This window comes from Leiobunum rupestre, chromosome 5 (genome assembly GCF_980474605.1).
Source record: "Leiobunum rupestre chromosome 5, qqLeiRupe1.1.hap1, whole genome shotgun sequence".
Classification (NCBI taxonomy): Eukaryota; Metazoa; Arthropoda; class Arachnida; order Opiliones; family Sclerosomatidae; genus Leiobunum; species Leiobunum rupestre.
Genome location: NC_143388.1, coordinates 35865219 through 35878250, shown reverse-complemented (window position 1 = coordinate 35878250; position 13032 = coordinate 35865219). Strand labels below are relative to the sequence as shown.

General features: G+C 36.7%; 1 protein-coding gene across 1 annotated transcript in view; it reads right to left on the bottom strand.

Annotated features, from left to right (window-relative positions):
* Nucleotides 1-401: 401 nt before the first annotated feature.
* LOC149944367 (cytochrome P450 3A11-like) overlaps nt 402-13032 on the bottom strand; it is a 59307-nt gene continuing 46676 nt past the window's right edge. Inside the window, exons 7-12 of the mRNA XM_090176326.1 lie at nt 10063-10156; nt 9497-9605; nt 3878-3966; nt 1699-1836; nt 1364-1529; nt 402-488 (exon numbers count right to left, since the gene is read on the bottom strand). Coding sequence (XP_090032452.1) covers nt 402-488; nt 1364-1529; nt 1699-1836; nt 3878-3966; nt 9497-9605; nt 10063-10156 — 683 coding nt within the window. The remainder of the gene's footprint in view (nt 489-1363; nt 1530-1698; nt 1837-3877; nt 3967-9496; nt 9606-10062; nt 10157-13032) is intronic.

Genomic DNA, 13032 nt, shown 5'->3' with positions numbered 1-13032 from the left:
CTAAATCGAATTTGAAAAGTATTTTAGCCTATATTTCCAATATTACTTAGGTATTACACAAAATCATTTGGTAATACATGAGTTTAAAATATTATGCAATAATGCACTGTACTATATAATACGACATCTTAATAGACAACGTACTTCACTTACTACGCGCAATATTACTTGATATTACGCGAAATTACACGGTATTACACAGTAATTCACCATATTACAAAGTAATTTGTAGTATTTATTCGTAATGCAAATAGAAGTGTACAGCTACTACATGAAGTGGTTACCCCCTCGCGTATAAAAAGTTTTACAAAAGATTACTTTTGAATTGTATTTAAATATTTAATAAAATTGAACACCTCCCACATTATTAAGTGCAAATGAAAATATTTGAATTAAATACATTAGAAGTTATTTATGTTTTCCGCTTTGAGCCACACTCCTTTTTTGGGCTGGATCACTGAAATTTTATCGACCACTGATAGTTTCTCCTGAGATTAAAAAACAAAAGACATGTTTTTAATACATTGCAACAACTTGAAAATTAAATTTTCAATTACGCTATTATGACTAATGGTTCAAATACGAACTCCTCAAAGCGTTTTTGAGAGAAATGCAAAATCGCATTTTTATGGTAAGATCATTTGAATCAGCCTACAGGAAAGATTCTTTGCTTAAGGTCATAATTTCGAATCTTTTTGTCCGGTCACATGGAACGTTACACAATAGAAAAAATTTAACATTTCTGTTTATAGTGAAAACCAAACTATGGTCGTCCTGAAGAAGCGCACACAAAAGTCTGTCAATGTTTTTGGTGTTAGAAGCAGTACGGATTTCCCGCCAAAGCGACGATTTTCCCTCTATAGGTGGATCAGGGCGAGGTTGGACAATAACTAAGGCCCGAAACGAAATTAAATAATATCGAGGGCTTTGGTTGCATGATGTCAAGGGCCCGTCATGGTGTTACGTGAGCGAAGGTTGGAAATGTCTAAGGCACTAAGCGATGATGCGTGGTTCGAGGGACTTAAAAGATTATAGATGATATACATTTTACAGGACCCGTAGCGAAGGTAAATCATGTCTAGACCCGAGGCACTTTTAGAAAATGATGCCTTATCCTTTTTCTGGAACCCATTAAGCAATTTAAAAAAAACATTTATTCTTACATGTTATATAACATATTTTTCAGTATCAGTAAATTTTTTATGTATGCACCAATTTGTTTCTTACTCGTTTATGACTGATCTAATGGGGATTCAAATAAAAGTTCAACAAGCTCCCACCCCTCGCTTCAAATTAACGAAAAGTTTCTACCTTTGATTCTGAAATCAGTTTAAAAAAACCTAAAAAAGTTTGTTTTTCTTACAATTTCAGAGTGCTCGCTCGGCTCCAGACGGTATCGACTGAGAAGGCTGGCCATGGTGAGCTTAATTTGCAATTGGGCAAACCTCATTCCAATGCAGTTTCTGGGGCCGGCGCCAAATGGCTGATAGGCCATTGGAACTATTTTCTTTTTGTTTTCAGGCGAGAACCTCATAAAAAAACATTATTTGCTATTTCCTTTCACAATTAGAAATATTTGTTATAAATGTAAACTTTAAAAATATAAAATTAATTTACTTAAATATTCATGGAAATTAAACAGCCTTTATAATTAAAGTTTTAAACTGGTTTCATGTAGGTCTTTTGAGTTGAGATTACCTTTGAGGGTCGAATACTTCCGGGCTGTTCCACAGCTCTTCGTCAGAGTGTAAAAGGCAAATCGGGATATGAACTGACAGGTCTTTGGTAATTTTCAAATTTCCGTATTTTTCTTCTTTTGAAACAGCTCTTGTATGTCTTTATTTGAAAAACATTTCAAATGCAATATCAATAATTTACATAAAACAATCATTCTAAGAAAAAATTAAGTTTACGTTGTAGCTTTTGGACCGACAAAGTGGCTTTTTTTATATTTCAGAATAAAATCTAATGGTCTCACGGTAAAATGTTTTAATCAAATTCATAGTTTTGGTAACCCAATATTGAAGCGCCACAGTTTCGTTTAAATTTCACTGGTATCCAAAAATTGGGCAGGAAAACTCCAAATATTGATTGGTCATTAAAGATTTACATTATAATATATAAATTAATAAACAAAATGCTCAAGACGCTGAACTAAAAGTCACGTTTTCAAGTGGACTCTAGAGAAAAAGCAAGAGTGGGGTTGATCGAATTCCTTTTATTCAAAAACTACTACCTCACATCATGTGACGAATTTACAAATGTTAGATGAATCTTGAGTTAGTTAACCCGCTTGAAAAGTCTAAAAATAAACACTCGCCCGAAAGCTAAATTCCAGTCTTGTAGCAAACATATTTCGCTTTAGCTAAATAACAATAAAAGGAACAGTAGAAATGAAAGTTTATAACTTAAAACTTTTTTCATAATATTTCTTAGTAGTTAAGTTATACGCTTAATCTTTTAGGAGTGTTATCTGTTACTAAAGTTAAGGGAATAATCTAACACATTTCATGGATTTACTCAAAAAAAGGAATTTGCGTATGAGATTTTCAACTAGCCGAGATAAACAACTACGCCAAAGGAAAACTAGAAAACCAGGAAAGTGCAGCGGGCTTCCTGGTTACCCCACACGAATCTTACCTGTACATAAACGTTGTATCTAAACTAAACTAAATCGTATTAAGGTCAATGGAATGTCAGTGGGTTTTCTAAACCGTATAATGAAAATTCTACAGAGTTCGCTTTGTGTTTATTATGTGTTTTTTTTGGGTTGTCTGTTCTAAAGAGGTTTCTATAGTTATTTATCAAAGATTATGTTGAGTAAATAGTTTGGCGTTTATATCTTTGATTATAGTTTTGTTAAACTTCTTAACATGTCTTAAAAGTATTCATCCCGATAGATAAAGATATACTCCTAGCCTATGTTATATCTATACAAACTCTAGTATAATATCGACACAAACCGTAAGGTAATATTTATACACAATCCAGTTTAATTTATAAACCAGCCCCTGTAGAATTACCACATAACCTCCAATTTAGTTTCTACACAAGCACCAAAATAGAGATCCCAAACTTCAATAGTATTCTTACAAACAAATTATGAAGTGTCTTCACAAACAAATTATGAATTTCCCCACAAAATATACCGTTGTCACACAAACATTAAAGAATAAACGCACAAAATTTAATAAAGTTTCATCACAAACATTACAGAGTTTCATTACAAACAATAAAGATTTTCCACACAAACGTTAACAGATCTCCCACCCAAGATTTGATCAAATATCTTCGCAAAATTTGTAGAGGTTCTGCATAAATTGATTTAAAAAATGACCCAAGAAACACCTAAGACAAACACTGCTTTCTACTAAAACTGAGTGGTGCAATTAAGGGTAATTTTTGTAAAACATTTTCTAACGGGATACTGGCAACCAGCCTAATGAAGCCTATTTTTCCAAGTCCTAAAATTTCATAGCGTAAACTCAAAAGCAGTACTCAAGGTTCTATTATGGTATTGCAAATAGCTAGAGTTACGGACTTGTGTCCACTGTCCAATCATATTGACAAGAAAATTGTTACGTCACAATCACAGCTAAACTAATAACGAAATGCTCTTTCAGCGTAAGAGTCCGATAAATCTGGGACATAAGATATGCTTTCACCGTACGAGACAAAGCAAAGTATCATTTGAAGTTAGATATCAAACTTTTCCACGGCTGTTTCAAAATAAAAAGGATCATTGGATGATTGGATAATATATACTTGAATAAGGCTAACTTGAAACAAAATGATACTTGTATAAGGATCATTTGAGATCAAACGCTACGCCAAAGTCTCATTTCGAACAGAATTTCTTCGTCCAATAAATACTTACACATAAACAGTGTTATAGAACCTTAAGGTTTCTTTCATCACTTGTTCAAGGTATTTCAATTTTGCAATACTGGAATAGTTTAGTTCACCCTGAAAAATTAAATTAAGAATAAGGTTTTCTATAGAACATTTCTGATATCAGGGATATTGGATCGTTTGTTAGTTTATCGTAGTAAACAAATCGTGCATTTTGAGCAGGGCAAATCACTTTTAAACCAAAAACTGCTCAGATAATAATTGAATCGTTTTTACAAACAGCGAACTAACTGTCACCAAAAGTATCATAAGACCCAAAATTGTGTCAAAACGGTATAGTAGCTAATGAAAGTTTGTCGCAAAGTAAAAAAGGGACACGAAAGTGGGTCGGAAAATACGTCAACAAAATCGAGGTACTCCAGCGCCGCTGAGTGAGGCGTTTTAGAACGTATGTCTACGGGCGAGTAAATCGAAGAGAGAAAATCGCGCCAGATTGTAGACTAAATATAAAGTTGCTAGTACTATTCCAACTAGTAGGTTATGTAGAGTTTGTAGACTATAGTGTGACTAGGTCTCACTAGAAACTTTAATAGGCGCGAAGGTACAGCTGACACACTTTTGGGTTTTATCCTACTTTTGCTGTCACCTAAACTGCTCAAATTGTTTTTCCACTAGCGTAAAAGCACTGAATTTTGTAGTTTACAACTGGCTGTTGTTTTTAAAGAAAACAAGGCTTTAACTGATAAAATTAAAATAGCACTGTTTTTTAAAGCAAAATTAAGAAAATATATTTACTTTTTCACTATAGATGTGCGTAGAGTTTACCTTCCGTTGCTGTTTTATACTAATCAGCATTTTAAGTGTCATTAACAGTGCCAAGAGATTGTAAATAGGAAAATTATTTACAACCATAATATGATGAGATAAAAGTGCCCTTTTCAAGGATTTATTAAAGTTTGGAGAGCGTTAATTCCACAGTGCAACGGTTTAATCGCACCTCTCCTGGTACGTCACGCTAACCGCTGTCATTTAATGGACGACCACGAATTATCCAATGTTAAGAGCTAAGGGTATGCTAAATGACTACGAGAAATTACCATGCCAATGGTCATTTATTACACAAATTAAACGCTTAAACAAATACAATATTAAGCACCTACACAATTTCAATCAATATCGACTAATAACGTTGCAATTCCCCGACAATCCCAACCCACATGGATCATCATTCCAAAACCTCATTCAAATAAACCCCGACACTACTACTATACAAAACCATTAAACCGATACTAGTAAAATCTTACAAAAACTAGTTGCCAAGCAAGCCATTTATAACTTATAATTGTACTTATCACAATTGTCGGTACCGACCGCCGATGCGTCACCTTAGGAAACGGAATTTGAAGAGTTGAGTACAGTTGGAAACAGAGAAAGACTAGACGATTGAAGATAGCAGCGACGAACGAAGGCTCCGACAACGAGACAGGTGGTGTTCGCGCATAGCGCGACTTAAGAGCGAATAACTTATTTTTTTACTAATGGTTCAACTAAGAACTCTTTTAAACGCACATTTGACCCTAAGGTCCAAGCCCCATACTAGGGTTTTAATTTTACGGAACACTGTAAGTTGAGCTTGAGGATTAAGTTGAGATTCCGGATTGATAGAAAAGTAAAAATAATAATAATAATAATAATAATGATACTATTTTCTCCAGAGTTCCCTGGGTTTAATGTCAAGGTTCATCCGGGAATCTTTTGTCTCGTGTAGGTGACCCAATCGCTGACTATGGTTGGAGTTTATACTACCCAATCAAAAAATTACGAGTAGTTTCAATACAGTTCTAGAATTATTTGTGATTTACAACTGATACTAAGAAATTTTAAAAGTTATTCGGAAGATGGCTTTATGGCTTATTCATCCTGGCTTGGCAGTTACCCCAATTACAAACCCACTAAAATACACTAATAAATTATATAAAAAGTAAAATCCCCTGACAAGTAAAAATATTCCCCCAAAACCCAAGCATACACGTTCAAAACAAAGTCATAAATTCGTCACCCGCACGAAAGGTAAAACATTTTTCCCGAGAAACTCGGACGTTTGGCGATTTGACCATCGGCACGGTATTTGTTTGAAAAAAGGATTAAAAAGAAAGGTTGGGAGCTCCCTGACGGCCATTAAGTGAGGGTAGGGGGAGCACTTAGGACGGCGACCAACAAAGGCGATTCTTATCATCGCCGACCGATCGGGTTGCAAAAAATGGGCCCCACACAACTTTATCTCAAACGTATGGAGGGGTTATTCTACTACTTTTCCTCCCCGTATACAATTAGCACTCTTATTTCAATAACTCTATTTAATTCAAAAATTTCGTTCCAACAGAGGAAAGAGAGACGAGGGACATTGGATTCTAGGGGCGTTGAGCGCGAGGAACGGGATTCGGCGACTTTGCTTTCCGTCATTGAATCTTGGGTTTCGCCTGTCACGACCATCCTCACTGATTTCTAGAAAGCGTACGATGTTCTAGATCCGGAGAATTTCAGCCATTACATTTTATGGACCCGGACTGTGGCGTCCATACCAATCAGAAAGAAGGCGGCTAGTCCCACGCTAAAGCCGCAAAGCAGAGAGGTGGACCCAAAAATTTGTGGTATTCGGATACTTGGCCATGTAGATGTTCCGGACTCGGGCGTAAAGGGAGGGCAAGAACGTCTTCCTCGAGTTTTTGGATGAACGCGCCGCTCTGTATGTCCCCGCAAACACGGAGTTCCGGAAACGAGGGAGATGGGGTTCAAGCTGTACCAAGTATTGTCTAGTCGCCATTGACTAACCCGCACATTGTAAATTTCATTTCAATAAAAATTTGAAGATACGAATTTCCTAGGTACTATGTCTTCTAGGTGAGGCACTTTTGTTATACGTTTATAAATTGTCGCCACCCAAGGAGCCTGGGTCCCGAATGGATGTTGGGAGACTTTGAAAATGCGTTGAGATTGAATAATGCAAAAAATACTTAATATTTAAGCTGCATCTGAACTACACAAACTAAAATAAAATTACCAGCTGAGAGAGTAGAATATAATTTTTCAATATACTGACCGATTGTACTTACGAAACTGTCGCTGAATTCGTTGACAATTTTTTGTTGTTAGTTCAGCGATAAGAGTAGAATAGAGCTAGTTGTTGAAGATGTAGCTTACACATTTTGATCGCCACGTTTGCATTACTTCACGGGCGTGGTTAAGAGGTACCGGGTGTCGTGCTAAGTCATGTATTTAAATTTTTATCTTTACTTCTTTGGTGTTCGCAGTCGGGTTTTTCCATGTTCGATCTATTTGTGCGATGGTATTCGTCTGTCCGAGTTTGGTATCTCGTATGTCTGAGTCTAGCTATTGCTGGATACGCTACGGTTTCTTTTTTTTGTATAATTATTCTAAACCATATTAAATGTCTTAAATTTATTGTTATATTTTTCCATATCGCTTATCAGTCTATTTAATCGGTTTTTTGCATAGAGGTAAACATTTTAAAAGTTAAAACAGTCACTATAAACGGTCCTCAACCGGTGTTAAACCGTCACTTAAACCAGGCCCCGATGATTTTGTTGACTCGCTTTCCAAATTTCATAACGATTCAATCGTGAGCCTACCTGCCATTTTAATATTATCTCGGTCTGCTGTGCTTCGTATTCGAAATGGTTCCCGAAATTTAGCCGCCAGTTGCCTTTCTAATATCATCAATTCGGTTACCAGTGAGAATTCGGTTTCCTCTTTGGCCATTTTGTTTTGGTTCCCGTTGCTGCCGAAGGGAAGCCCGCCTCCTCGCTACGCGTGTTAAAGAAAACATCAACCCGTTCCGTGATGGGCTCGTAATTCTTCAAAGTCATGTTATCCGACTGCGATGTTAGTCTGTTCCTATGTTACAGGAGCGGTTCGTCTGCTCCGATGTTTCTTTCGCTCCCAACGATGCCGCCACCTTCTCGCCCCACAGAAGTAGTCAACCTTCGGGGTTTGTCCACACGGATTTTTCCTTTGAGTCCGAAGACAATCGCTAATGAACCAGGCTACTTGGTTACAATTGTCGTTTCCCGCTTATCAAGGGGGCCTGGGTCTCGGCTTTGCTTCTTAGCATGCCTCTCCTCTTTACTCTCGTCGGTTTCCACTTGGAGACCTTAGTTCTCGATATTTTCCCTGTCTCTATTGACTCTAATGACTTGTATTTTCGCGATGCTTTAACTCAGTAGGAGGCTCCACTAGTCGAAATATCCTTCACATGGATCTCCGTCCATGCATCCAGTGACCGGGACAAAGCCTCTGTCAGCTCTGCAGACTCTGGCTGCAGGCTTAAAGCCCTTCCTTCGCCGTCCCAGGGTATACTTTGGTTTGGCGCCGAAATATGTGTTCCGCACGCCTTCAACTGCGGTAGCAGTCTGTATTACTTTGGTACTAATGGTTTGAATTGCAAAAGAAACTCTGGTAGGCACGGTGCAGTCAATGACGTAATAAAACGCACTCTTACATCTGCTGCTATTCTGGTGAGACGAACAGACGAGATATCTTTGGTACCAGGGGAAAATCTTTGGTCGAGGATTTTACATGCCCCATCTAACTTGGCGGTTCTCTCTTCAGCGCCCTCTGTACGGAAAGCCAGGCTGAACTAAGGAAGGAATCCATAAACGCGGGTTTGGAAAATCAGTTTATTTTCACTGCGGTCGCAATCGAAACTTTCTGGTCTTTCGGCCGGGATGGTCTGGCCTTGATCCATTCCATAGGTCGTCTGATCAGGTAGGCCACTGGCGAGACTCCGTTGGTGGCTTTCTTTCTGAAACTGATTGCCATCGCGGTGCAGAGAGGCCACGTGACCTCTTTGTTAAGCAGGTACCTTCCTGACCCCTCGCTAGGATATTGTTTTTTTTGTTTTGATTGTATATCATGTCTGTTTATTAATAAATAAAGAACTTATCAAAATATAAGAAAACGGTATATATACTGACCAAAGCTCACTTTAAAGGTCCCTACAATATTATTATAAGGTAAATTGATTAGGCTATTGGCTGATTTTGAAGTGAAAGAAATGGAAACAAACAATTGTCCAAAATAATGCGATATGTTTTAACCGAAAATGTATTTCAATTGAAAATACCTTTTTGGAAAGCTTCTTTCAGCAGAAGATCATTTACAAAACATCTATCGTACGCCCAAACGTTTAACAATCCCATAAGTGAATAATAATAATCAACACCACCTTAGAGCGAAGTTATCGACCGTTTTCTAATGCCTTTAAACAGGTGGCCCGGTTACAATGCGTAAGAGGGTGGTGGAAAGCCCTCCATGCCACGTGAGCCTATAGCTCCCTGCATTTACTATTACCGTTAACCTTAACAAGATTTATGAAAAGGGGAAACAGAAGAACTTGGGTATAAACCCCTTTAACCAGTGGGGGAGATAACTTGCAAATTCAACGTAGAAGAAGATTTTCCGAGTTTTCACCCAGGGCCACATACTAGGATCGAACCCAGCTTCTCTTTTGCGAGGCGAAAGTGCTAACCACACCACCACTCCACCTGGCTCCGTAAAGTCACGGTACTAATAAAATCAGGCCACCCAGAAATGTGTTCGAAGAATGCCTAATGTAATCACTTACAAATTCAGCTTCAACCTCTCGAATTTCGTCTCTAACTTTCTCTTGAACCTCAGGATTAGATATTAGAGCATGCGACATATATCCAAGAGTCGAACTGGTCGTTTCATAACTAAACCCAAAATAAAATATATAACATTTTATAAAACAAGTCTTCATTTTAGCCACAGAAATTGCTTTTAAAAACCTTTTATTAAAAGTAACCCCTTAAACGTGTCTTAAAATTTCAAGCAAACTGTATTGTCTTGTATTTCATGACTTTTTAACATGTATCTGTTTTATGAATAACTTTGCTGAGTAAAGTATATCTTTACCAATTTCCGCTAAATATTTAAAAAATGTTGGGTCAAGTGTATCTCAGTAAATAGTCCTATTCTTGGATCCGAAGAAACTTAACCAAATTGGTTTATTAGTTAGTGCCAAACTTAAATAAAAAAGATAAGGAATCATAAATGTAATGAAGCAAGACCAGAAATATTAGCTTAACTCATAAAATTGATGGTCGCGTTAAGATAATAAACTGGCTTATTTTGCAGTAAAGTTAGATGAAACATTAAATGTTTACTTACCCAGCAATTAGAAACATAATTGTATTAGAGACAACTTCATAGTCACTCATGGAGTACTTGGATTTCTTATTAGCATCTGTTACATCGTTCACCACTAGAGATAAATGAAAGAATAAAATATCACTGATAATAAGAAACACAATGTCTTCAATATAATTTGAATATTAAATTTAAAATGGAACAAATTTTCAATCATATTGTACGTTAACTAAATAAACATACTAAAAGCATATGAAAAAGCTCAGTTTCCCCGGGGAAAATATAATATAGCTTACGGTGTATCAATTTATGACGCCTAAGAAGCGATGGAAATTGATTAGGACTGTAAAGAGAGTTTTTAGTGAAAAACATTTTGGACATTTTGGAGATTTTATTTTGGCCCATAATCGTATACTTTAGGGATATTGTATAAAATTTTTGGTCACCCTTACAATAACTCTCAAAGTGGTCCGGTTTTGTTATACAGTTTTTATTTTCAGGATATTCTTCATAACAGCAGTTTTATTATAATTCAATGTATGAAATCTGTTTAAAAACAAAATTTTAACGTTTCCTTTAGACGCTAAACTGAAATCGTATTTTGACGTTACCATCTAGGTCTTCCCAACGTTGCCTATAATTTGTACTTTGTTATACAAATAAACCAATGATGACTGATTTCAGTATAGAAAAATAATAAAAATATTCGAAAAGTTGTATAGAATTATACTTTTGATCACCTAACACTATCTTAAGGACTAGAGTGGCGTTTCTTAGAATGACGTTCCTTGCGAGTTAAATTCCTTACGACTGTCGTTAATTACAATTTACATTACTTGCGAATGACGTTCCTTGCAAATGACGTTCCTAACGAGTGACTTTCCTTACGAGTGACGTTGCTAACGAATGACGTTCCTTACGAGATCCTATGCTTACGAATGACGTTCCTTATGAATGACGTTCCTTACGAATGACGCTCCTTACGAGTGACTTTCCTTACGAATGACGTTCCTTGCGAATGACGTTCCTTACGAGTGACTTTCCTTACGAATGACGTTCCCTACGAATGACGCTCCTTACGAGTGACTTTCCTTACGAATGACGTTCCCTACGAATGACGTTCCTTACGAGTGACTTTCCTTACGAGTGACGTTGCTAACGAATGACGTTCCTTACGAGATCCTATGCTTACGAATGACGTTCCTTATGAATGACGTTCCTTACGAATGACGCTCCTTACGAGTGACTTTCCTTACGAATGACGTTCCTTGCGAATGACGTTCCTTACGAGTGACTTTCCTTACGAATGACGTTCCCTACGAATGACGTTCCTTACGAGTGACTTTCCTTACGAGTGACGTTCCTTACGAGTTACGTTCCTTACGAATGACGTTTCTTTCGAATGACGTTCTTTACGTATGACGTTCATTACGAATGGCGTTCCTTACGAATGACGTTCTTAACGAATGACCCGTACAAAAATATGTCTATAGAAAACCCACGTTTTATCTCCATAGCTTTTCCTTGGTTTTTCAATGGGTTTTCTTTAGAAAATTGGGTCAATTTTCTATAAAAAAAACCCTTTTAAAGTTTTCTCTATAGAATTATCTGATTGGTTTTTGAGGAAACAAACCCTTTTGCACTGGTAAATATAGTTAAATTTCTATAGAATTTACCGAATGTGTTTTGTTTGAAAATAGAAAATTTTCAATTTTAAATAGTGGCATTTCTATAGAATGGGCTGATTTGTGTTTTAGAAAACACCAATTTTTTACTGTTAATTATAGTAGAAAATCTATAGAATTTACCGAATGTTATTTCAGAAAACATTATAACCCATCGAAAGATGTTCTTAACAATATCTTAGAACACTAAAGGTTTATATTGGTTGTTTCTATAGAAAAACTGTATAGAATATCTATAGTATAACTTTCGAATTTTATTAGAGTTCTTATAGCTTTATTATAGAATTAAATTGGATAATTGGAGTGTGTTAGAGAATTCTTTGAATATTATAATATCCTTTTACGAAAACTCTTAACAGCTTGCTGAGGGGCTCAGATTGACTTGGGCTACATGCCACAACAAATAACATCCAAGTGAACCTCATTAGGAGTATTTAGAACACTGATACTACACTTTTGCCTTAACCAAAAGGCCGAGAAGCTAACGTTGAGTTCGAGATATAAATATTCATAACAAATGATTCAATTTATGCAAACGGTAAAATGCAAAAGAAATAAAAAATTACGACAGATCTGTCGAACCGTAGCATCCACATTTCATACGAAATGCTAGGCCTGAACAATCTCCTTCGCTGGCTTGATTTTTAAGAAGATCCAAAGTCTATTAGTAATCGAAACGGTTTCAAATATTAAATTAAATTTCACTTAGAAAAACAATTATTGAAAAACCGGAAACCAAGACTTTCAGTTAAGACGAAAGACCGGAGACTTGTTACCAAAACAAAGTGGAAATTATATATCAGAAACCGTCAGAGGATGATCTTCCTGGCGACCAGATTTTCCGGTAGAGACCTGCAGAACAGAAATTCCATCGGAGACCTGGAGACGAGATCTACCGACGTAGACCTAGTGGCCAGACCTTCCGACGGAGATCTGAATACCCGGAGATAAGATCTTTCGGCAAAGACCTGGAGAGTAGTTCTTCCAGCGGCGATTTGGAGACCCAAGTGACCCAATCTTCCGACGGAGACCTTGAGACCATATATTCCGAATGAGACCTTGAGACTTGGATATCATATCTTTCGGTAGAGACCGAAAAATTGTATTCAAAGACTATTTATACGCTATGACCGGTAACACTGTGCATAGTCAATTAAATGCACCTTATTTCTGATACACGACAAGCTGCTTAATTACGTAAAGTTGAGGGTATTTTCTTAAAAAGCATCACACTGTCTGCAACATAATAAGTCCCAGGTCTTTGCTATTAATTATCGTTTCTTCCGTTTGTTGTGATACATGTATT